At 33.9% G+C, this 24,378-nt stretch overlaps 5 protein-coding genes across 6 annotated transcripts; 3 read left to right on the top strand and 2 right to left on the bottom strand.

Annotated features, from left to right (window-relative positions):
* Positions 1-54: 54 nt before the first annotated feature.
* Positions 55-6,042, bottom strand: LOC133699818 (kinesin-like protein KIN-14C). 2 transcript variants are annotated; one of them, XM_062123293.1, is made up of 17 exons: positions 5,787-6,042; positions 4,814-5,059; positions 4,561-4,705; positions 3,912-4,021; positions 3,684-3,803; positions 3,368-3,571; positions 3,074-3,283; positions 2,925-2,999; positions 2,700-2,846; positions 2,489-2,627; positions 2,265-2,374; positions 1,724-1,885; positions 1,436-1,641; positions 1,171-1,252; positions 979-1,083; positions 794-898; positions 55-631 (listed from the first exon to the last, which is right to left on the bottom strand). In XM_062123293.1, exons 1-17 carry the CDS (start codon positions 5,829-5,831, stop codon positions 470-472), a joined length of 2,373 nt encoding a protein of 790 aa, XP_061979277.1. In that variant the 5' UTR covers positions 5,832-6,042; the 3' UTR covers positions 55-469. The 2 variants fall into 2 exon arrangements, with proteins under 2 accessions (XP_061979277.1, XP_061979276.1); XM_062123292.1 differs by having other exon boundaries at positions 2,265-2,377.
* A 4,043-nt stretch (positions 6,043-10,085) lies between these two features.
* Positions 10,086-11,454, top strand: LOC133700225 (oxygen-evolving enhancer protein 3-2, chloroplastic-like). The gene is made up of 3 exons (XM_062123771.1): positions 10,086-10,485; positions 10,850-11,145; positions 11,243-11,454. The coding sequence occupies exons 1-3, from the start codon at positions 10,176-10,178 to the stop codon at positions 11,339-11,341; spliced, it is 705 nt and encodes a 234-aa protein (XP_061979755.1). The 5' UTR covers positions 10,086-10,175; the 3' UTR covers positions 11,342-11,454.
* Positions 11,455-14,318: 2,864 nt separating this feature from the next.
* LOC133700156 (cytosolic sulfotransferase 12-like) lies at positions 14,319-15,353 on the top strand. The gene has a single exon (XM_062123703.1). The coding sequence runs from the start codon at positions 14,319-14,321 to the stop codon at positions 15,351-15,353; it is 1,035 nt and encodes a 344-aa protein (XP_061979687.1).
* A 4,555-nt stretch (positions 15,354-19,908) lies between these two features.
* LOC133698848 (probable histone H2A.3) lies at positions 19,909-21,055 on the top strand. Its single transcript, XM_062121937.1, has 2 exons — positions 19,909-20,196; positions 20,647-21,055. Exons 1-2 carry the CDS (start codon positions 20,008-20,010, stop codon positions 20,848-20,850), a joined length of 393 nt encoding a protein of 130 aa, XP_061977921.1. The 5' UTR covers positions 19,909-20,007; the 3' UTR covers positions 20,851-21,055.
* Positions 21,056-21,107: 52 nt separating this feature from the next.
* LOC133698847 (protein DESIGUAL 2-like) lies at positions 21,108-22,091 on the bottom strand. The gene is made up of 3 exons (XM_062121936.1): positions 21,884-22,091; positions 21,600-21,805; positions 21,108-21,519 (listed from the first exon to the last, which is right to left on the bottom strand). The coding sequence occupies exons 1-3, from the start codon at positions 21,980-21,982 to the stop codon at positions 21,300-21,302; spliced, it is 525 nt and encodes a 174-aa protein (XP_061977920.1). The 5' UTR covers positions 21,983-22,091; the 3' UTR covers positions 21,108-21,299.
* Positions 22,092-24,378: the final 2,287 nt, after the last annotated feature.

Genomic DNA, 24,378 nt, shown 5'->3' on the forward strand with positions numbered 1-24,378 from the left:
ACAATGCTTGTGTGCCATTGACCTTTGTACAATAAAACAGAAACTCCCTCAGAATTTCAAACCAAAGTGAATCAAACCACTAACATTACAATATCTTACAAAGATAGGCTGTGAAAGTGATATACATAACTTTGTAAAAATGAAAACTCATCTTTTAGAATCACCGGTTAGATTCTATAGCCTCCTTTGTACCTGTGTTCTCCAATTGGTGATTTCTGGCATTCGACTTATGACTTAGCCAACAATGACTCCTATAACAATGAGCTAATACAAAGATCCTAACCTCAACATGTAGTTCTAAGAGTACAAATTATTAGCATCTACAGGGGAATACCCAAACTCATTGCAAACACCCCAATGGCACATCAATGACCCTAAATAGAAGTTACTCTGTTACAAATCAAGGTGTGGCGATACACACAACAGAAGCAATTGAGCATTAGCCATAACTCAAGTGCAAATCTGCAGGTCAAGATGTCATTTGAGCAGTCATTTGGCGTCGAGGAATCCCAATTTCGCAAGCATTGACTCTGGCAGCAAACCGAAGGGAACAAAGGGACTCGCCAACTGAAGCAGGATCCGGGGAAATATTGACAAACATCAGGGTTTTGGAATCCCCTCCTAGACAAGGCTGTAATAAAATTTTAGAAAAAAATCTTGAAGTTTAGATAGATCCAATCGTCTGAGACCAGAAACAACATGTACACAATGATTCCCGCTCATTGGAGTAAGTATTTTCGTTCAAGTAAAAGATGCAAAGAGTTTGGAGGTGTCTTTAGAACTCATGTGTTACCTGCAGAAGATAAGTCAATTTTGAGTTCCTAAAAGGAACATGGTCCTCTTTCTTTGCCAAGGCAAATATCACGTCACTCAAACTTGACAAGCTTCTATTAATGGCCTGATCATGTAGAACAAGTTAGCATAATAGCATCGAGATGAAACACAGAGTTTGCAATATTGGATTATTATGGAGCAAACCTGAGTTTCCTTTAACCTGTCTCCAGTAGCCCCACTCCTTGAGAGTCGCTCACTTCCAGCAAGATCTATGAGGTTTAGAACTCCTTGCACTTGTTGTTCAGTACCCTAGCAACATATGAAAAAAAGTTGAACACTAATCAATTTAGATTAGAAAATTTAAGCACTTGCACGAAACATTGGACAAATAAGCACCTCATTTACTCCTGATATACGCAATGTGAACACAAAATGGCTTCTTGAAGACTGTTCATTCATTTGGGTCTTACCAACGGACCTAGAAAAACAAACAGGCAAGCAAAAACTTTTCAAACTAATATAATCTTAACTACGATGCAACAAGCACTAACATTTCCTAACAAAATTTGTTAAGCCAAAAATGATGGGGAAAAAATTAATTCAACTCTACAAATTTGCACAACAAGACAGAAGCATCTTAGTATCAAAGAAATTACTCCACCTGCTTTGTGCAGCTTGCCGAAGAAGAGAAGAAATCTCTTCTATTCTACAAACATCCACAATTGTAAGATCAGTGACATTGGTGTTTCCATTTGCATCGTGTTTGATGGTATACTGCTTTCCAGGAGCTCCATTTTCTGCACCACTCGATTTATTTGTTGACAACAAATCACGAATGGTTTCATTGTATATTTCCAGCATTGAAGCCTACAAATTTAAATCACAAATTAAAAGATAGTTAGATTAGCAAGTCAGTGTTAGACATTGAACAGTAGTTTTAGATGCATACCTGCATTTTGTACTTCCAACCCTGTGCTATAAGGGATTGACTTGTTTGAAATATTTGTTCTAAAGAGCGTGGTATCAGCCCCTTCTGCTCTGAAGCTTCTGGCCTGCCCATCATAGTATAAGTTTTTCCTGAACCTGTTTGACCATAAGCAAAGATGCATACCTGCCAAATGTAGCCCATTGTGGCTGATTAGGGCCATGAGAAAGGCTAAAAGGATCTATCAGACAAACAGAACTAATTTCAATTTAAAATTTCACTTTCACGCATGTTTTTAAACATGTAAGCCAAGAAATCATTGGGAGAGCCAATTAAGATTAATATTTTGAAATGTATTTTTGTAATCAAAATAATAACCTAAACTTCTTTTCCAAATACAATTGCATTCCTCTACAAGTTCTTTTAAGAATAATGGCCTAGAGAACAATTCACTCTAGACGATTGCTACTGAATTCTTTTCATCTTTTCAATTCACCAAGGCTAATTTTTTAAAATCTATTTTTATAATATCCCTATGTACAAGAGAAAGGGACAGTAGAATCACCTTATAGCCATCAAGGGCACTCTGCACAAGCTGTGATATTTCCACAAAAACTTCTTGCTGAGAAGCATCAGGATTGAACACCTTGTCAAAGTTAAAAGGATATTTCTGTCCTGCTGAGAACAAAAGCCAGAATTTTTATTAAAAAAAAATTGTCATAAAGAAAGCATGGATTTAACAGAATAAAAATATGTAATGTGCAGTTATGCTGGGAAACATGACTATACCACTTTGTATTACATCGATGCCTCTGCCAAGAGCTTCTGTTGAGGTAGGATATGAAATGACAGGCTGCTCAGACCCAGCAACATCATCTGGCAACACAGGACGCACTCTGCAAAATACTCGAATATTCCCCTTTAGCTCCTGCAATACAAGGCTTGTTTTGTTAATACCATCATCCAAGGCTTCACAAATTAGCACAAAGGAAACTCTTACCAAGATAGTGTTATGCAATTTTTTCCTCAATTTCTCTCCTTCAACTAGCTGATATTCTGTCTCTGCTAGGCGCTCCTGTAAATCATGTACATTTCTCCTTTGCTCTTCAAATTCTGCCCTTGTTTGTATAGAAGATAAATCAGACATCTAAAACAAACAAACAAGGATATTGTTAGGTTTCCTTTAAAAAAATGGTTGATGCACAAGATAACCAACTTCCAATACCTTTAGCTTTTCATTTGTAGCAGTGAGCTGATGCTCCAACAGGCATATCTGCTCCCTCTGGGAAGAACATGTCTCCTGCAACAAAACCTTATTCTCAGAGTTTTCAAAAAATGAATACTAGGCTTCTATAAGAAAGTGGCATGTACAACCTCTAAGGATTTTGTTTTTTCCATCAGATATTCTAGTTTTGCACAGGATTCACCGGTACTTTCTTTATACTTCACCAATTCAGAAGTTAAAACCTGCACTTGAGCTACTTGGCGATCACGATCCTCTCTAACCTGCTGCAACTCTCCTCGGAGACATTTCACTTCATTTGCTAATGTGTCTTTCTGATTCAAAGCTTCATCTTGAGCAGTCTAGAAAAATACAAGTGTCATAGCAATTTAAATAATAAGAACACTTGCAAGCTGTTAAATTGATGACAGTTGAAAGAAACATACCCTGGCTAAATTTAACTGATCCTGCAATGAACTATAGTGACCCCTTAATGTACTGTGGTTCTCCATTATAGTAGACTTCTCTTTTTCTACACGTTTTAGAGACTCACGAGCAACTTGAAGTTCAGAATGCAGCTTGCTATTGTACTGTTGTAAACTCAAGTTGTACTCTTGTAATCGCTTGTACATATCATCAACCGAGGCAGCCTGCAAAATTCACCAAAGATATCAATCATTAAGTTAAGCAACATAAGGAATTAAGAAACATAGAGTGAAAACATGGTGAAGTAACATTAAGAAATAAAGATGCAAGAATTACTCTTTGATTGGCAACTAAAATATCTTGTTGGGCTTTCTCAAGATCTTTCGATAGAGAAGCCTGCAAAGCTTCTAATGCAATTCTTGCTTCATTTTCCTTTCTATGACAAGCAATTGCATCCTATTTGCAAAAAAAATACAATATCAAAATAAGAAAAAAAAAAACAAGAAGAAGAAGAAGAAACAGGAAGAAAATATCACAGCAGAAAGTAACAAATTGAAAATTTACCAGCTTTTCTGATTCTTCTTTTACAAGTCTCTCTTGTACACAAGTATTATCTTGCCTCAGCTCACTAATAGTTGCACTAAATCTCTCCTCCTTGTTTTTCATCTCTGCCTCTGGAAGAACACAAATGAATCAACATTAAAAAATTTGTTTTGTCTACTTGAGTTAGTACACATTCGTCAAATAAAAACAAAATACCCAACCAAAGGGATACCATTTTACGATACTCTGTGCATCAAAATGGTAGGCCGGTTTGAATGCGTTCTATGACACAAATTACTGGCTAATCTTCGATACATAAGCTAACAATCAGTAGAACCCATCTTATTTTACAAAAGAACAAAAGGAATCCCAATTCCCAGCAGACATTATGTGATCAGCCAAGAAATTTCAAATAAACAAGACCCCTAGAGTTAAATCAATGGTTCACTATACTTGGTATGGAATTCATGGAAACAAATGATGGATGCGGGGAACTACATTTGCAGGTTCTCGATTACCAATTTATCATAGAGAATGACACTGACCTATGAATCCTATGTCAACTCAGTCAATGTATGTGGGTGCAAGCAATAGATTAGATTATCAATCACTTGTCAACAAACATAAGATCATGTAGTCCTGGAATGAGACATTAAAGAACCAAAAGTACCAGTTTCAGCACACTTCTTCTCCAAAGCATCTAAAGCATTTTGAAGCTTTCCTTCCCCTTCAACATGGGCTTCATCCCTCTTCTGGAACCATTTGATACAAACCTTGAGCCTGGCATTAAGTTCACTCACTAGTTCCATATTACCCTGCCAAAACAAAACGACAGTACCAAACTTTTCAAAAATAAAACCAAACCAACAAACAGTCCCTTCACCAAACCAAATTCACTGAAAACAAAAATAACCAAGTAAAACCTTGTGATCAAACTTCTTCATCTTCAATCTCTCATTCACCAGCGCATCAATTTCTTCTTTAGTAAACTCAACATTGCCACAATCCGAACCCTCAACACAGCTTCCCACATCACTGGTGGCAGCAACATCCAGCTTTTTGTTAACAGAACCAAATGGCTTGCGTTCTGTGTTCGTGGCTCCTCCCGTTCTTCCCATCCCAGTCCTCCTCCGCTTATCTAATGGGATACTTTCCACCCCTTCCTTCTTCTACAAACCCCAACAAAGCATCACATCAAAAGAAAATTCAACTAACTAAAGAAATGGGACCAAAAAAACGGAGCAACGATTGTTCAGTTAAACCTAAAGAACACAATTACATCCAATAAATGAACAATTAATCAAGACAAAACAAACCACAAATCAGCAACAACCCAGTAAATAAACTTCGAATTATCCAATAACTTTCATAAATATTAACCTAACAGAACCCCAAATTTGAAACCCAGAATGGCAAATTACAGACTAAACTGAAATTCACTACTATTTAATTCAGATTAAACAGAAGTTAGACAAATTAATATAACAGAAGCCCAAATTTCGAAACCCAGAAGGGCAAATTTCAGGCTAAACTGGGATTTACTACTATTTAAATAAACTTAAACAGAAATCAGATTAATTAATATAACAGAGACCAAAATTTTGAAATTCACGCAACAATTAATTAAAACTAATTAAGGGCAACACGATAAGATAAAATCAGTTCACACAATTAAAAAAGTCATTAAACACAAAAACCAGAAAACCCATTAGCATTTTGCTTCGAAAAAGCTAAAAACAACAAATTTTCTTTAAATTTTTCAAGATCCGAACCTCCTTTTTATTTTCTCGGCAACCAAACAACCCCTTTAAAACAGACAAAAGGAGAACAACAGCGATGATAAAAACAAAAACAGCAACAGAAACAAGAACAAGAAAGAAACTAAAAAGTTCTTACAGAAGAAGGACTTCGAGGAGGCCGATTCTGGTTCCTAGAAGTCATGAGAAGCTACTACCCTGAAAAATTTTCTCGAGCCAAACGCAGAATCAATCAAATCCGTTGGTTTTCACTTATATTGTACTAGAAGGTGCCAAGATTGAATTCTGACCGTTGATTGTTCGATTAGCAAGAGAGAGAAAGTTGAGATCTTTAGGGGTGTGAGAGAGAGAACGTTGGGGTTTTGGGCGGAGCGTGAAATTTGAATTGAATCTTTGATTTCAAAACTGGAAGATGTGGCGTTTGCTATATATGTTTACTGATTTGCCCTTTGTTGGAGAAAAGTGTACGTTGCAACCTTTCGGACCAAAATTCAAATTTTCGACTCATTAGTTCAGGCCTGGTTTAGAAATATTTACAACAGCCTTTTAATTTTTACATTTTAAAAGCATTTTAAAAAAATATTAATTTTTTTTATTTTTTTTCTTTAAATTAATTTTTATTTTTATATTTTCAGAGTATTTTGATATATTAATGTCAAAAATAATTTTTAAAAAATAAAAAAATATTATTTTAAAATATTTTCGAGTAAAAATCACTTTGAAAAGTAATTATTACCTCACTTTCAAATATTTTTTAATAATTAAAAAAGATAGAATAAATTGAAGACATAGTTATCATATCCAGCTCATAGAGTGATATAAAATGGAGTCCACGTAAACTAATCACTAGGTTAATTTGGATCAAAATTTTTATTAAATTTTTTTTTTGTGTTTATTCAATGAAGTTTGACTAAATTATTAAAATACCAATCATATTAATTAGGTTTCATTGTATCTTATTGAATTTAATTAAAAAAAATAAAGCTAGGTTCAAAATCAACTCGTTTGTTGAAGTTAATCAACAACTATACTTGTGTTGTGAGTAGTTGAATTACGATAACTTACAAACTTAGGGTGTGTTTATTTTTGTGGCTAAGTTTATTTTTTAAAGTATTTTCAAAATACTATTCATATAAAAAAATATTAAATTGATGTTTTTTTATGTGTTAATGTTAAATAAAAAAAGTCCCCAAGGAGTGTAGCGTGGTGGCAAAGGGCTTGAGATCTGCACAGTAGGTCTCGAGTTCGAGTCAGGGCGTGCACCTCTTGTAAGAGCTTGGGACAGCCGGGGTTTTACTCACTCACCTGGGCCCACAAAGTGCGCTTTCCGGGGGGTGGGGTTTCCTTGAATCCAAAAAAAAAAAAAAGTTAAATAAAAAAAACTAAATGTTATTGAACAAGTGGGTGGCTTGGTAAGCAAGTAGGTGCCACCTTCCATTTCAGACTTCAATTCTTCTTTAAACACAACATGAAATCATTTCTTTTATGTTTGATTATAACAAAAATGTTTCATAAGAGATAAGAACTTGCTTCGTTCGACTTGAGTTGAGAAGAGTCCTATTTATTTTCCTATGAAAAAGTCCCGTAATGCTTGTATGTTCTTCCTGAATGGAAGGAGTGGTTCCCTTACTCGCTTGCTGCATTATTAAACACAAACTTAAATTTGAGAAGTAGGGTTTTGGACTAAGAGAAATGTATTTTTAGTTTAGCAATTTCTTAAAATAAAGATAAATGTAGTCATAAAGTTTATTATAAAACTATTCTACCCAAAAGATACGTGAATTTAATATTGATAATCTTTGGGAATTGAGATATGATCTTATAATCAAAGAAACAATTTTTTAAAATAATATGAGATATGCTAGTCAAGTTACAAGTAATTACCACGCAGGGTGAAGCCAGGAATTTTTCTTATCCTGGCCTATGATATAAATACATATAAATTACTTTTAAGATTAATTGTTAACTCGGATATATAAATTTTTCAAGTTAACAATAAAGTTTTAATTCAAATACATAACATAAAATATATAAAAAATAAAATTTAAAGCATATAAAATTCAAAATAAAAATAAAATAAATTACACTAGTAAAGTTGCATCCTTTGATGTTTTGTAGAATAGAATTAATCTATAATCGAATCCAAATCAATGTCTTCAACAAGCTCTCGTTCAATGTAAACCATCGTAGAATCTGCTAAGAACTCCTCTTTTATTTTATTAAGAAGTACAGTTTTAACATGTTTCATAACCGAAAATGTCCAGTCTATAGTGGTATGAAAACAGGCAAAGTCAAAACAAGACGAATCAACCTGTCAATTAAATGATAGTGCTGCAACTTATTTATTTCAGCTAATCCTCGACATAATTCAGAAATGGTAAACATATTCTGAAAGCTCTCATGATAAATCACATAAATTTAATAATGCTCTAGTTGAGATCTCAAATAATACATCTCTTGTTCATTGAAATCTTTAGGATAAAATTTCTCAGCAAGCTTATAAATATCATCAGCTTTAAATGAGTTAAAATTGTCCTTAGATTCTAAAGCAGAGCTAAGTACGAGGAGTTCCACTGTCCCATCACTAAATTTAGAATTTAATTCTTCCAATTAAAAATCTATTGTTAAGTTAAATATATCATAATGATAATACTGGTAAACTGTCACTGAATCTTGTTGTTGACATGAACGAGATGTAGCCTTTTTATACTAAGCATTCATATGTGGTATGTTCATCTCATATTTTGTGCAAACTAATTGCACATTTGCAAGGAGAAGATCAAATCTGGCATTTCTCAAAATTCAAAGCAATGTTATAGTAGTTGATACAAAATCCATTGCATTTAAGATGCCAAGAGATTTTTGCTGCAAAGCTCGACAAAGTAAATCTGTAATCCCTATTATTTTATGCATCAAATATAAGATGAATATACTTTCAAAAGATTTCATCATAATCAAACAACCACCAGCTTCTCCACGTATAGAATTAGAAGATCATTCTTTAACCATACTTTCAAGCACAATAATAGTTGCACCATAAATATCTATTAAGCTGCAAATATAATCAAAATGAGAGCTCCAGCAAGTAGTTCCACTTCGATGTAAATTACTAATTTGATTAGCCCCTCTACCAGTCTCACATTCTTCAATAGCTACCATATGTGCAATTTCTATAGCTTGAATATCATGTAACTCGATATGATGTTTGGAAGAAGCACTAATAAGATTAATAATGGTTGTTAATTTTGAGAAAAATAACCAAATAAAAATCTCATTTACAGCTGCTGCAACAAATGCCAGTTGTAGTCAGTGAGCAAAGCAATGTACATAATATGCATGAGAACAATCTCTGAAAAATAGAGTTTGGAGTCCATTCCATGCCCCTGTCTGTCATAGTTAAGAGCACATTGTTTTTACACTTTAAAAATATATTTTTTTTAAAAAATATTTTTTTAATTATTTTTTTGATATTTTTCAATATTATATTTATATCAAAAATAATTTATAAAAATAAAAAAATATTATTTTAATATATTTTAAATAAAAAAAACATTTTAAAAAATAATCTCCTCTAATAATACATTGAACTTCCAGGTTGCAGTCCTAGCTTGCCATTTGATTGGTACATGCCTGCCACATCGTGGCTAGAAAAACGAAAAAAGCTCCCTTTGATTTCATGGAGGAGAATAATTATGGGTTTTGAGTTGTGTTGGCAGTATAAAAGTGGTAGCCGTGTGATCTGGCAATCTAGTTGAAACTATATTATAATTTAATCAGAGCATGTCTTTGCATATGAAAATGTGGTGCGAAGAAGAACAATTACAAGATATATTCAAGAACTCAGAATATTTTGAAAAATATAATTATAAATATTCAAGTATTCGAATAATATTTTTTTCTTACCTGGACTACAGCCCACCTGAGCCTTGTGCAAGGCTCCGCCCTTACCACGCTATGTGGTAAGAGAAATTAGTAGTGATCCTACATAAGCATGTCTTAATGTCTCCTGTTTACTATTTTTCTTATGATCAAGGAAAAAAGAACATGAATTTGTTGTTTCAGTTGGTACGATGCATAAACTAAGGAGTGGTTTTGAATTGATTATTGCATGAAATTATTTTACTACATCCCATTTAGAAAATCATTTTTACAGACAATTCTTGACAAAATCTTGGTGAAATCGAATTCAATTATTCTTGAAAGGAACTGATTGATTGAACAATTTTAACGTTAGAATTAAAATCTTTTTAGAATCTAGTTGGCATGATTCTACTAGTCCAAAGGAGAGACCAAACCAACGTGTCAAATTACAAGAAATCTAGTTACACATGTACAACAATGGTTGGTTAAGACTATATCCAGCTTATCCAAGTAGAAAATTCGGCAGATAAGGTATGCGAGCTCAAGAACCAATCTAAATCACAAATACCACACATAATTTAACAAGAAAATCCAATCCCCCCCCCAAAAAAATATATTTAGTGAACCACCAACTTGAGCACACAGATTGTTAAAGGAAAGTTCATACATGGCACAAGCAATGGCATCGATGGCTGGTCTACGTGGAGCATCTCAGGCTGTCCTTGAAGGTAGCCTCCAGCTAAGTGGTTCAAACAGGATGTTGAATGTGCCTAGCAACACCACTCGTGTGGCCGTGGCACGCCCTGGGCTTACTGTTAGAGCTCAGCAACAAGTGTCTGGTGAGCTTGAAACTAGCCGTAGGGCCATGTTAGGTCTTGTTGCTGCTGGTTTGGCTTCTGGTTCTTTTGTTCAAGTTGTTCTTGCTGATGCTCTTCCTATCAAACTTGGCCCTCCTCCCCCTCCTTCTGGTGGACTCCGTAAGTTCATGAATTAGTCCTCCTAGGTTATTCTGCTACTTGTAAACCAAATGTTTCAATCTTGAATTAGTTGTTGTCAATGGTCTTTAGTCTAGTGGTACTCTCTCCTGCTTCGGAGTAGGAGTCGAGTTCGAATCCAAGCTTAGCCCTAAGCTAATAACATTTTTGGTGAAAGAAAATTTAATTTTATGCTTCAAAAGATGGTGAAAATAAGATTAGATTATTCCAATGACAATTGGGCAGACATCCCACGTCGAAACATCGAGGGTGTCTGAGCGTCTGACAAGTTAAACAGAAAGTTCAGATGTCTAACAAATGGTATATGACATTGTTTTTCAAGTATGATGATTTTGTGTGTTGGCAGCTGGGACATTGAACTCTGATGAAGCAAGAGACTTTGATCTGCCACTGAAACAGAGGTTTTTCTTGCAACCACTTCCCCCAGCTGAGGCGGCAGTAAGGGCTAAGGAGTCAGCTAAGGACATTGTTGGTGTGAAATCTTTGATAGACCAGAAGGCTTGGCCTTATGTCCAAAATGACCTTCGTCTCAAGGCAGGATATCTTCGTTTTGACCTCAACACTGTTATCTCTGCTAAGTCCAAGGACGAGAAGAAATCCCTTAAGGAACTTACTGGAAAGCTCTTTGATACCATCAGCAACGTAAGCAATACACTATTTTGATTAAATTTGTTTTGATCATCAAACACTTTCAGTTGTTAATGGAATTAGTTTTTCTCTTTCCCTTTTACCTTTTCAGCTCGACTATGCAGCAAAGATTAAGAGCACTCCTGAAGCTGAGAAGTACTATGCTCAGACTGTATCTACTCTGAATGATGTTCTTGCTAAGCTTGGTTAAGAGAAACTCATGTAATTTGATTTAAGCTTTTGTGAAATACTTTATGAGACACTTCATTTGGATGTTCTTTGAAGGGGATCTAGTTGTGAAAAAGAATAATCATTGCCTTGCTATTCTGTCTATGAGGCAATCATGAGCATGCTAAACAGAGGAATTAATTTATTGAAAGCAAAGAAGGCTATCCTTGTATAGCCTTCGTAGCTAGTTAAAGCCAACCAGTAAGCAGTGAAACTAATGGAAGCATGAGAAGAGAACTCATAGTAACTATAAATCATTGGAAAAAAAAAACAGCTATTTCTTTTGTCAGGCAGGAACATAATGCTCGGAGCACGAAAATCATGGGGCATGAAAGCAGAAACATCAATACCAGATCATAATAACTTAATCAAATTGCAACATCTGGTTTCTTTACTAGAAGTGTTCGTATGCTTTCATAAACTATGCATCATGACATTGATGCGCCAGATAAGGAAGCAGTCAGCCAATGCAGGAAAGGAAAGTAGCTTTCAGCATGGCAATGCATCCAATCTCTACATAATCAAGCAAAGGAAAGTAGCTGTCAGCTTCCTAATACAAAGCAGAATCAAGAACTTGAATATTATTTCTCGACAGACCAGAAATTCTATGATGATTTTTTTTCTTTCCCAATTTATCTAGAATATCTATGTAAAACATCATCAAGTGAACTGCACATACCACACCTAATAATTCAGTGAGAAATAGACTGAAGTAAGGATCAAGATAAAGTTGACAATCCATAGACCTATGACAAAAGGATGGTGAATTTCAGCAATCCGGTTGCATTCCTTTCAAGGGTTACCAGGCTAGGGCCTGTCAGGATCATGAATACAAGATAAACGAGGTAGTTGGCTGAATTTGTCCTTAGATTTCAGGACCGACTCCAATATGTCCTTACAACTCTAATTGCTCTCAAACTATCCTAACTTCCTAAATTATCCTAACCATTCCCTGAATCCAGTGCAAGCAGATAGACCTGCATCTCTCATGTTAATGATTAGGGAATGGCTTGTAATTCCCAAATGGCTTCTAACCCTAAATATATTGCAATTCACATAGCACCAGTTATGCAAAAGGCAAGAATTTCTCCTGCTATAACCCTTTTTCTAAGTGAGATTTGCCAAAGATCCATGTCGGGTACTACCTATATATAGTGGCTGAACAATTTACAAGCCTAAGAAGAACGCTTCTACTAAGTGACAATGATCTCCCATTCTACTGTAAACAATGTTTTTTGTATCCAAGTGTTTCCCCAGAGGATTACTTGATAAAAAGCAGAGGAAACCATAATGAACTAGTGAATTGGAGTTTGATTCAAGTGGTGGAGATGGGTTATTTTAGCAGGGTCAGGAGTTGATCAATCCACGACAACTGCGAGGAAGTACAATCTGATATGAGATTCCCTTATCCTAGGTCTCTGTTATCTGAGTATCAGATCGTTCTTTTACCTTATCTCAGCATGGTTTTCACAGCTTCAAATTATTAGGAGTATCGGAACTAGAAGGTGCACTGCTTCTCAAATTCCAGCCTGAATTGGTCGAACTGATTCATTCAACTAGAAGGTGAGCTATAGTTTCATATTGGTTAGGAAATAATTCCAACCCAATGAATTTATATAATTAATATTTTGTTTTGAGTCAAAGATTTATACTCAATGTGTTAAAAGCGGATATTAACATAATCTCAATTTATTTTATAAAATAATTTGAATATTCATTAATACTTCACCAAAAAAAAACCTTCACGACTTGAGGAAAAGACGTCAATACCATGTTATTTATCTTTATTCTATAAATATTTTAGTTATTTTACTATGCATTAAAAAATGAATTAACAAAAACAACCCAAACAAATTAATAATAATAAATAAATTTTATAAAAAGATCAAAATACTCTAAAATTAAAAATAATCAATTTTTCCTATCAAAACTATATACGTTGCGGTGAATCTTTATGGCTACACAAATTTTCCCATGGCCATGTTATTGTTCATGTATATATAACAAAACAACTCATGGTATGTCTCTTATCAAAGCTGCAGCAAGAAATCCAAGTTCAGAACAGAAAAATCATGGCTCGTGAGATCAGGATTCCTTTACTAACAATATTGCTACATGTCTTTAGTCTTTTCTGATCATATTTATATGAATTCATACCGGCAAAACCAGGCCACCTACTCACTAGAAAAGTTCCCCCACCATGACTGAATGGTTAATAAATGTTGCAATAAACTTTCTCTATAGATGTTGATACATATGATCATAAATATAATTGCGAGACCGGCCAGGTCTCAATCCATTGAGTCATATATAGGATTAACTTGTTGGACCATCGAATTAATCGATTAATAGAAGTTCCTTATTTTTATTCAAAATAATTTTCTTTTAATTTTAAAAAAATCTTACTTTTAACTAGGTTTGAGTTTGACCAGTCACAAGTTAATTAATACATTTGATTACCTAAATTTAGCCAGGTTAATTTTAAAATTAGTTTAAATTAAAACTCATTTTGGATTTTGCTTTGAGATATGAGTTTATCGAGTCTGTGAAAAATCAGATTTACTATTTGTTGATAAAAAAAATCTTGAAAAATGAACTTACATATGACCGTGCGGTTTCAGTTCCTTTGAGTTTCACTCTATACTGAATCTGGTCCAAATTTTTTAATGTTGATCCGATCGATTTGTTTAAGAAGGGGTAAAATAATGTAGAGGTGATTGAGGATCTTGGCGAATTTCTCTCGTAGACTTGCATTCTTTCTAGGGAATGCAAGACCATACCATCTCCTTCATTCACTATTAATATTCCTAGAAGAAGGTTGGATATATATCTACGAGTCATTGATATCCCTTTGCTAGCTCCTTGTTTTTTAACAATTTTCCTTTCCGAGTAATTAGCAGATAAAACACTAATCTTGCTTCATAGTTCAAGCAAGTTGTTTACGAATCCTTGAATACATGATGTCTTACTCTCCTAATCTTCACAAACCTTCAAACAGTACTAACCACTACGAAGAAGATCAACAACAACAGATCAAAAGCCAGTCCCAGAAATATGAGGAGATTATTTCAACCCTTCCTCAGGAATATGGATGGTTGGATGAGCATTACAAGATTGAAGGATTTTGGTATGATCCTTTTTGGGCTGTTGGAGTTCTTTGGGCACAGGAAAACTTCCAGGCACGCTCTAGTGATATTATTTTGGCCTCATTTCCTAAGTGTGGCACCACATGGCTAAAGGCTCTCATGTTTGCCATCCAGAAGAGAAATGATCGTTGCCTCAATGATTCAACTCACCCTTTACTCACTACAAACCCCCATAAGTGTGTTCCCTATTTTGAGCTGCAAGCTCATGAAGATGACCCATTTACATACCTAGATTCTCTTCCCTCACCTAGGCTACTTGGCACACATGTCTCTTACACTTCATTGCCGAAATCCATCATAAATTCAGGTTCTAAGATTGTGTGTATTTGTCGGGACTCGAAAGATGTTTTGGTCTCCTTGTGGAAGTTTGTCAATAAAATAAGATCTGGAAGGAACATGCTACCCCTGCCTCTGGAAGAAGGGTTTGAGCTTTTCTGTAAAGGAGTTTGTCTTTCAGGACCCTTTTGGGAGTACAATTCGGAGTACTGGAATGCAAGTTTAGAACGTCCGAATAATGTATTTTTTCTCAAGTATGAGGATCTGAAGAAGGATACTACTTTTTACGTGCAGAAGCTGGCACGATTCATGGAATGTCCCTTTTCGGTAGATGAAAAAAGTAAAGGTGTCGTGAAAGACATAATAAAGCTATGTAGTCTTGAGAATTTGAGCAATCTGGAGGTGAATAAAGCTGGAACATTTCATCTGGGCTCCAAAGCGAAGGTGGACAACAATGCATTCTTCTGGCGAGGTAACGTTGGAGATTCGAAGACTTGTCTGACGCCTACGATGATCAAGCGACTTGATGAGATTACAAAAGCAAAGTTCAAAGGGTCTGGACTGGCAATTTAGGCGGGGAAAAGAGAAACATGGAGTATTTTTCTTATGTGAGGTACTGTTTCCATTTCATGATTTTTTGGAGTCTAGTTTAGCCTTCTTTTTAGATGTTAATTTATCTTAATTAGAATAAATTAATGGTGTTCATCAGATTAATAATATATGAACATATATATCACATCTTTATGAAACTTTTTAGGTTAATTTGTTTTCTAAATTCATGAATTAGAAATTGTTTCCATTTCATGAGTCTAATACTTAACAATAAACTAAAGGAGGTGGCACTCACAAAACATTGTTAATGGTGTTTTTTATTCTTTTGATTTTTTTATTTTTCTAAATCTATGTATTTTTTTTTAATTTTATACTTTAATATTTGTTTTATTAAATATTAGACTTCATAATTTATCATGGTTTGTTTTATACATGGTTAGCTCGGTCTCATAACTCATGTTATATATTTGGGCTTCAAATAAAGAGGCATGAACAACTTCCAGGAGATGTCGATTCTTACGCTCGGCGACCTCATTCTGTTGTGGTGTATATGCACATGTGGTGTGATGAACAATACCATATTGACTTAAAAAATTATGCAGATCATGGTTGACGTACTTTCCTCCATTATCAAGCATGAGCGTCATGATTTTCTTGTCAAATTGAGTAGCAACATATTGATAAAATAGTTTGAATTTGACAGTTATTTCACTTTTTTGTCTTAAAGGAAAAGCCTAGGTCATCTGAGTGTAATCATCAATGAACGTCACAAACCACTTATAACCACTAATTGTGGAAACACGTGATGGTCTCCAAATATCAAAATGGAGAATCATGAAAGGCATAAAACTTTTATTCAACCTTAATGGATAAGAAATACGATGACTTTTTGTCAAAATGCAAGTTTCACAACGAAAGTCTGATTCAGTAAACTAAGAAAACAACTCTGGAAATTGAAGTTTCAGATAACCAAATGAGGCATGACCTAATTATCTATGCCATAACCAAAATTTCTCCATCTTGATAGACTCACCTCCTTTCACATGATGTGCATGACTCAATCTCTTAGCGGTGTCGTCTATTAAGTCTAAATAATATAGTTTTCCTCTCCTAGTACCACATCTAATCACAACCCTGGTGTGAAGATCCTGAAATATACAATACAATGACAAAAAACACACGATACAATTAAGGGAATCAATGATTTGAGAAACAAATAACAAGTCATAGTCAAGTAAAGGGACAACTAAGACATGATCAAGATTTAATAAGGATATAAGAGATAATGACCCTTCTTCTATAACTCGGGAGGTGGTGCCATTGACACTGAGAATATATGTTTGGCTAGAAGGTGTGACAGAGTGTACCCCAATAAAACTAGATGTCATGTGATCCGTTGCACTAGTGTCAATAATCCAGGATCTATTACCAGTAAGTGAGGATGTGCAAGAGTTACCTGAGGTGGAAAAGGCCTTGAAGTCAGTTGTACCTGATGAGATTTTTGATGAAGTCTCCTATAATGACTAAACAGATGCAAAATGAGGCTCGATGTGAGTCCCTTTTACGCCCTATGTGAACCCATCCTTCTAGATAACTAATGATTTCTTAACAACCCTTAATTGTGTGATTATCTAAACCACATCTGATACATTTCATTGGAGCCCTGTTACGAGCAAGGTTGACATTGTAATTGTGCAGCCGAGATTGTTTGGACTTGGCAGCGACAAGAGTTGTGGCTTCGGAGGTTACACAACTTCAAACATGGTTCCCTGTCAGTTACTTTCTCTTTTAATATATGCATATGCAGCCTTAAGTTCTAGCTTTGGCTCCATCCTCAAAATCTCTCCTCAGACTTGTTCAACATTATTGTTTAAACCTGCAAGAAACATATAAACTCTGAGATGATCAACTTCTTTCGTCTAGTTTCAATGTCTGACGGATGCTCCATGGTGCTTGAACTTAATTGATCAAGCTCTTGAAAAATCTCAGTGAGCTCAACGTAATATTTGGCAACTAAAACACCCGTTTGTCTCATTATGAATGACCTACTGTGAAGGTTGTAAATCTTAGCTTCATCAGCCCCATCTAAATAAGTTTGCTTGATTGCATTCTAGACTTGTTTTGTTGTGTCATAACGAATAAGCCTTTTAATCTGATTAGGTTGCATGGTGTCAAACAACCAATTATTAACTTTGCAATTTGTTGCACACCATTTATTAAATGTGGGATTTGTGACTGCAGGTTGGGCGATATCACCGGTCAGATGGCCATGTTTTTCTCGCTCAATTATCTTTATCTATATAATTTGATGCCATAGAGAATAGTTATACTCATCCAGTCTGATTCCTACAGAGAAATAAAAGGTGTCACTCTGCAACGTGACTGTTTATGTGGTAATGTTGGAGTCTCCCGACATGAAGGATTTATTGGTGTTTGCTGAACCATCATCATCTGCCATGATTTTGGCTTATAAATGAATGAGAGAAAGAAGTAGGAAGAACAAACAGAGCAATTTGTTTAGTGTAATTTGGTCGAGGGAACAGTGAGCAATGGTTATGAAGGGTGGCTAATGGCTGCTACTGCGAAGGGAGTTTACGATTGTTGTTGCGGAAGCGATTTATGGAATTAAGGCAAGAGACTGTCAAAATCGACTGCTCTAATACCATATTAGATTTGGTGATGGTAATATTCTCTTATTCATTATGTTTTGTATAATAGCATGTGTGTGTGTGTGTGTGTGTGTGTCTCTCTCTCTCTCTAGAGAGAGACCTATATATATATATAAACTGGTAAACTATTTAGGAATGTTTTTATGAGCCTATAATTTTACAAAATCAAATAATTGATTCAAACTAATTAGGAATATACAACTCATTGATAGTAGATGTGTTTTAAAATATGAAGAAAAATTTATAACTTGGGTCATAAACCCAACTAAGTCAAATACGTTGGTTGTATTTCGATAAAAATGGACCAAATAAAAAATGAATCAAATAAAAAAATTAGGATAATTTGAGAAAAAAAATATTTTTTTAAAAGAGGACAAACAATGTATTTAAAGCTCATAAAATACTGAAAAATAAAATTAGGTAAAAAATAAAATCCTAATTCAATCTAAGTTAAACTTTTTTATATGAATGTTTTAATTACATGGGAGGATGTTTTGTTTTTTATGTGCGGAAGTTTTGATTTTTATTGTGTGGATGTTTTTATGAACAAAATTATTGATTTATGCTCGGATGTGTAAATTTTATATGAGGATGTTTATTTTTAATTTATGCTCAAATAATGATTTTCAACTGATTTTTTTTATTAAAAAAACTAGTATGATTGTTTTCATATAAAAAAGAAGTTTTTTTTTTAATCCTTAAATAGTTCCTATTACTCAAATATTGATGCTTTGTTGTTTTCACGTAATTATCATATCAAAATAAATTAAATTGTAAAAAATAAAATAGTCCATTCAAAGGATAATAATATACAATTATTCTAAACAAATCACTCTTTAGTAGATATTCCATGGAGTAATGGGAAGGATTAAAAAAAAAACAGGGAGCAAATGTCTAGAAAAGAGGGGTGTGAATTGAAAATTCTTGAACTATTAAGGACTGAAATGAGATTTTTATAAAAATTAAAGGAGGAAATTGCCTCCTTATCTTATATGTAGCTCCACGCATGCTTATTGATGTTTGCCGACTAGCAAAGGTAGTGTTTGTTTCTACGATTTTGAAATAAAATAATTTTTTTGTTTTTAGATTATTTTAGTATACAAATATAAAAATAATTTTAAAAATAAATTATTGATCAAAATAATTGTCGGTCAATGTTAAAAATAAATTGCTATAATGGTTATTTTAATGGTTTAATATAGTGTTTGGTATTTTGAAAGTAATTGTATTTTAAATTATATTTTTATTTAAAAATATATATTGATGTTAAATATATATATTTTTAAAAAATTATATTTAATATCAATATATATATATTTTAAAATAATCTTTAAAAAAATATGACATCGCAAAGATAAACAGGCTTCCGAAAAGGTTCTCATGACCGTCTCCGTAGTTAATTACTTTGAATTGATAATTTGAGGGGCTAGAATTGGAAAAATAAAAAGTGGGGGATTACATTGGATATAAACAAGATTCAGAGGTTGTTTGGACCAAATTGTGAGGAGGTTAACTTTCAATCAAGAGGGTTTACTCTCTATTTAGCTCCTAAAATTTAGATCTAATAAGAGAATGAATTTTTATTTATTTATTATTTAAATCAACAATCTTCACAAAAAAAAGAAGAAATTATCATTACTATTATTATTCTAGACCATTTTTTAGATTTTTAAACAGAGCATGGGTATTGTCGTAAATTCGCTCTCCTCCCCCAACTACCGTAAAATTTCCCGCCACTAAAAAAATACCATGAGTCCACGATCCAAAACTAAACCTCACCATACAATCTCAACCGTCTATAAGATCCAAACAAGCGGCCAAAGATCAGAATCCGCGTCCTTCCCATTGATTGGTTCACAATCACTCTCCCTTCCTATATAATAAACCCAGTATTGTTCACTTCCATCAGGCGCCAAAAAAAAAAAACTATCATCTAGCATTCAATAACTCTTCGTAAAAACTAAAAATCCCGATTTCTTTGTAGATTTCAAGTCTCTTTTGGGAAGATGGCAGGAAGAGGAAAGGCTTTGGGGTCCGGAGCAGCAAAGAAAGCAACCTCGAGAAGTAGCAAGGCGGGTTTGCAGTTTCCTGTGGGACGTATTGCTCGGTTCCTGAAGACTGGGAAATACGCCGAACGTGTTGGTGCTGGTGCTCCTGTCTACCTCTCTGCTGTTCTTGAGTATCTTGCTGCTGAGGTATAAAACTAGCCTTGTTTTCTTTCCTCCTCTTTGCCTATTTTTTGTGTGTTTTTTTTTGGGGTTAGTGAGTACTGAGAAAAGTTTGTGAAATTTGGGAATATGAATATTTTATGTTTTTGTAGATTTTTGTGAAGTTTGGGTACATTGGTGTTCTTTGTTTTTCAAGTTTTTTGGGGGTTTTTTTTAGTGATTTTGGTAAAAATAAGTGTGCCAATTAGTTGATTTTCATTAATTACAGGGTGTTTAGTTAGTGAAAAGAATTCGGGAAAATCAAAAGAAAATTTGGTGGAAGCTTTTGGCTCTGATTTATTAATTGAGATTCAAATCTTCTGGGTGTTTTTGTATTTTTTTTCATGATTCTTTATCCTGATTTTACATGTGCTCAACAACAGGACCGTTTCTTTTATCTGCTTCAATTAATTTTGGGTGTTTTTTTTTGTTGTGTAGGTGTTAGAACTGGCTGGGAATGCAGCAAGAGACAACAAGAAGACTAGAATAGTCCCGAGGCACATTCAGTTGGCAGTGAGGAACGATGAGGAGCTGAGCAGGCTGCTTGGCCAAGTCACAATTGCTAATGGTGGTGTCTTGCCTAATATTCACAACACTTTGTTACCGAAAAGGGTTTCTAAAGGTCCAGTTGATGATGAATGAGAGACGAAGCAGAATTGGCTTTGTCCATTGTGAAGTTACAAAGAGAAGCCCTTTTAGGCAAATACTGAGAAGAATTTAGGTTGCAGTAGTAGGATTAATTAGGTTTTATTTGCCCCTCTTTTTCCCCCTTTTATTGAATTAATCTTGATTTGATGTAGTTCTAGTTTGTTGATTTCTGAAATGAAATGTGCTGCTTCTTCTGCCCTTTTTATGTGTTGAGAAATTCCTTGATCACTTCATTGTTCGGTACTATATGATTGATGGCAAGAGATATTCAGTAAGTAGTAATGAGAATACACATTAGCATTGAAGGGAGTTGATCAAGTGGTAGCTCATTAAGCAAGAGCTTAAAACCTTTACATGATAACTTGGATGATGATTGTATGCCTAATGGGGAGGATTAGAGTATGATGGGATCAATTGAAATGAAAGGAAATTGGAAAAAAAGACTACGCTTGAGAAGTAGCAGGGGTTCGATGCCGAGAAATATGGTCTCTGGCTGAAGCAGTGGCAGATACATAATAGGCAACTGCGAAGATTCCATGAATGAAACACAGGATGCCTCCGATGGAGAGAATGTGATGATACGATAATCCACATGATTTTCTTGATTTTGAGTTTGCCATTGTCCCTATGACCAGCATTGTGAACCCAATGGCCAGTATGATCCTGATTTGCCCAAAACAGCAGTATATGCATGTCAGATTGAATCAAGTTTTTGTTTGCAGTGTTGTATTGATAGTAAATACCATGAGAAGAAAAGAGAAGCTACAGCTAGCTTCCTAGTAGCGGATGCCTTTAAAAAATCTTCCTTGGACCACATGCAAGTGCATCCACCAAGCAAGTTAGCAATGATATGAGCAAGGGGAAGAAATAATATTGCAGCCAAACCTAGCTTGAAAGCTTGATAGCTCGGGTCTCTACACTCAAAAACCCACATCTTTAAATGCTTCACCTGCCATCAACAAATCAAGATCCAAATGAAATGATCTGCAACAAGAAGCTGAAGACATTCAATTCAGAACTGGTTTACCTTGTTTTGAGCCATCTCAGCTTCAATCCCAAGTATGCCAGCAACAACATCCAGTGCTATGATTAGGAGGCAAACCAAAATACCATGATTTTCAGCCATTTTTCTTTTCCAAAGTGACCAGAGGTAACAGTTCTATAGAAGGTTGTGAACAAGGAGAAGGTAGGCTAGGGAAATCTTTATAGGGAATTTGCCTTTCTTTTTAAGCAAGCTTCACGAAAGACAGAATAAGAATAAAGTTGAGATCATCAATAAAGGAAATGATATTAGATTACCTGTGAATTACGAGTAAATACCTCTTTTCGTCTTGACATTTTTCTTCTTTCTTTTGGTGCTTCTTTTCTAAATTCTGATTCTTTTCATGGGAGACAAGGAAAATTTAATTTAAAGAATCAGCATCGACTCGGTTCAAATTTTAAGTCACAAGTCAGTTGGGTAGACCCGCAAATCACTAAGTCATTCTGAGCTTTATTTTTTTCTTAAAAATTTCTGAGACGATGTTTTAATAAAACTAAAAAAAACCAAGTTTTACAAGTAGCTTCGCTTCTAGGCCAAGCTTGAGATCAATGGGAGATCGAATTTGCTCGCCAGGCCAGCCGAGTCTTATATCACTGGTTTGAGGTATCACCAGCAAGGTTGTAACATTGACGTTCATGAACACCCAAGCAGAGATCCTACCTCAAAATTGAAATTATTCCCTTAATTACATCGGCACATTCCAAAATCTCAACTCATACAACGCTATAAATACTTATCTAACCGAAGGTAAAAACCCCCTCGTTCATGTGGGATTTGATAGCCTACAAGAACGTGGAAAAATTGGTATGTACACCAAGAGTATTGTATCCTATTATTTACAAGGTCAACTTTTTTTTGGGCGAACTATATTTTTGTAATATAAATTGGTTTATTTCGACTTTTTAACTCTTATAATTTAAAATCTATTAATGTTAATTGCACAATTATAAATAATTTCAATTTCATCCTTGATAATTAAATTAAATAGCTAAGGAAATCTAATGATCAACCCACCTTTCGATATTTTTTATTTTATGTTTTGAAGTATCTTTTTGAAACAATATCACCTATATCGGGGATAAATGAAAAATGATGAGCTTTAATAGCTAATCAAAAGATCAGGGTGTAGCTATAGATTTGTAGGACCATAGTGGTAACATTGAAAAATATTAAACTTTATGGGTGAAGGAGGAAAGTTGATGAATCTATTGGAGTAAAAATGAAATTTACTCATTTTTTTAAAAATAGCCTTTCCCTCAACAAGCCAACCGATTGCTATTTGGGCTTTTTCCTCATGGTCTTAAAGCCCTTGATGCAAAAGAAAACTATTTTTTCTTTTAGTTTTCCTTAGACAAGGAATTACAAGCAACCTCATTGGTAGAAACATATTTGGAAGAAGCCAAACAGGATATTAGAGGGTGTTTTGAAATGTGGTTTTACTTGTATTTTTTAAAATTTTAATTTTTTTGTATGTTTTGCATTATTTTGATGCGCTAATCTCAAAAATAATTTTTTAAAAAATAAAAAAATTATTTTGATGTATTTTGACATAAAAAACATTTTGAAAACAACCACAACCACACTCCTAAATAAACACTTAAAGACAGAGGACTGAAATATACAACAAGAAGAAAATTAATGGTTAACACCACATTAACAATATTTTTTTTATCTTGATTTAAAAGTTTATTTTATTTATTTTTCAGTTCTAAATATTATAAAAGAGAGAGAAACTCATTGAAAAACAATATAGTTGTTAGTTTGTCACAATATGAACACTAAAAAAGAGGATTTTTTGTGTTAATGATTTGCTTTTTTTGAGAGGATTTCAATGGGTGTAAGTTTTCTCTTTAAACACCGTGGAAAAAATAAATTGGCTTTGATTTTGATATAATATGTCATCGTTTTAATATTAAATAAAAGATGATATCTTGAGTTTTTTTCAAGGCCAAACCATCCTTTTTATTGGTCATTTATGTTGCATTTGAATTTGTCAAGTTGATCGAGTCACATTGAAACTACTCTTTTATGATTTAATTTTAAATTAGTGTCATGTAAAGAGTTGAGTTGAGAGATTTTAAAATTAATTCATTAAAAGGAGTTGAATAACAATACTAAATAATTTTATATGACTTAGATATTTTTTATTACTTTTAATTTTTTTTATCTAACCCACCCGTAGTGTAGTGCAATTATTTAAGAAGTTATCATTCTTATTTTGATTGAATAAAAGATTTAATATATTTTAAATTACATAAAAAACCCTTCTCTATGTAATTATAATGAAAATAAATATTGATATTAAAACTTGAGTCTTAATTCATTAAACAAATTATATACAATATAATGTTTTTTTTTAATTATAGTTATCAAATTTAAATTTGTTTGACAAGTTGATTTGATAATTTCCCAACCTTGTTTGTTTTAATTCAATAAAGTTTAAATGATAAAAAAAGAACTTCAAACCCTTGCAAAACTAA

This window comes from Populus nigra, chromosome 7 (assembly GCF_951802175.1).
Source record: "Populus nigra chromosome 7, ddPopNigr1.1, whole genome shotgun sequence".
In the NCBI taxonomy this organism is placed as follows: domain Eukaryota; kingdom Viridiplantae; phylum Streptophyta; class Magnoliopsida; order Malpighiales; family Salicaceae; genus Populus; species Populus nigra.

Coding starts and splice junctions, on each gene's coding strand:
- LOC133699818 (XM_062123292.1), bottom strand. CDS start 5,831: ATGACTTCTAGGAACCAGAATCGGCCTCCTCGAAGTCCTTCTTCT. Junction 4,706..4,813: donor TGAAGAAGTTTGATCACAAG/GTTTTACTTGGT, acceptor TTGTTTTGGCAG/GGTAATATGGAACTAGTGAG. Junction 2,378..2,488: donor CATCGATGTAATACAAAGTG/GTATAGTCATGT, acceptor TTTTGTTCTCAG/CAGGACAGAAATATCCTTTT.
- LOC133700225 (XM_062123771.1), top strand. CDS start 10,176: ATGGCACAAGCAATGGCATCGATGGCTGGTCTACGTGGAGCATCTCAG. Junction 10,486..10,849: donor CCCTCCTTCTGGTGGACTCC/GTAAGTTCATGA, acceptor GTGTGTTGGCAG/CTGGGACATTGAACTCTGAT. Junction 11,146..11,242: donor TCTTTGATACCATCAGCAAC/GTAAGCAATACA, acceptor TTACCTTTTCAG/CTCGACTATGCAGCAAAGAT.
- LOC133700156 (XM_062123703.1), top strand. CDS start 14,319: ATGTCTTACTCTCCTAATCTTCACAAACCTTCAAACAGTACTAACCAC.
- LOC133698848 (XM_062121937.1), top strand. CDS start 20,008: ATGGCAGGAAGAGGAAAGGCTTTGGGGTCCGGAGCAGCAAAGAAAGCA. Junction 20,197..20,646: donor TTGAGTATCTTGCTGCTGAG/GTATAAAACTAG, acceptor TTTGTTGTGTAG/GTGTTAGAACTGGCTGGGAA.
- LOC133698847 (XM_062121936.1), bottom strand. CDS start 21,982: ATGGCTGAAAATCATGGTATTTTGGTTTGCCTCCTAATCATAGCACTG. Junction 21,806..21,883: donor CTGAGATGGCTCAAAACAAG/GTAAACCAGTTC, acceptor TGTTGATGGCAG/GTGAAGCATTTAAAGATGTG. Junction 21,520..21,599: donor GCTTCTCTTTTCTTCTCATG/GTATTTACTATC, acceptor TGGGCAAATCAG/GATCATACTGGCCATTGGGT.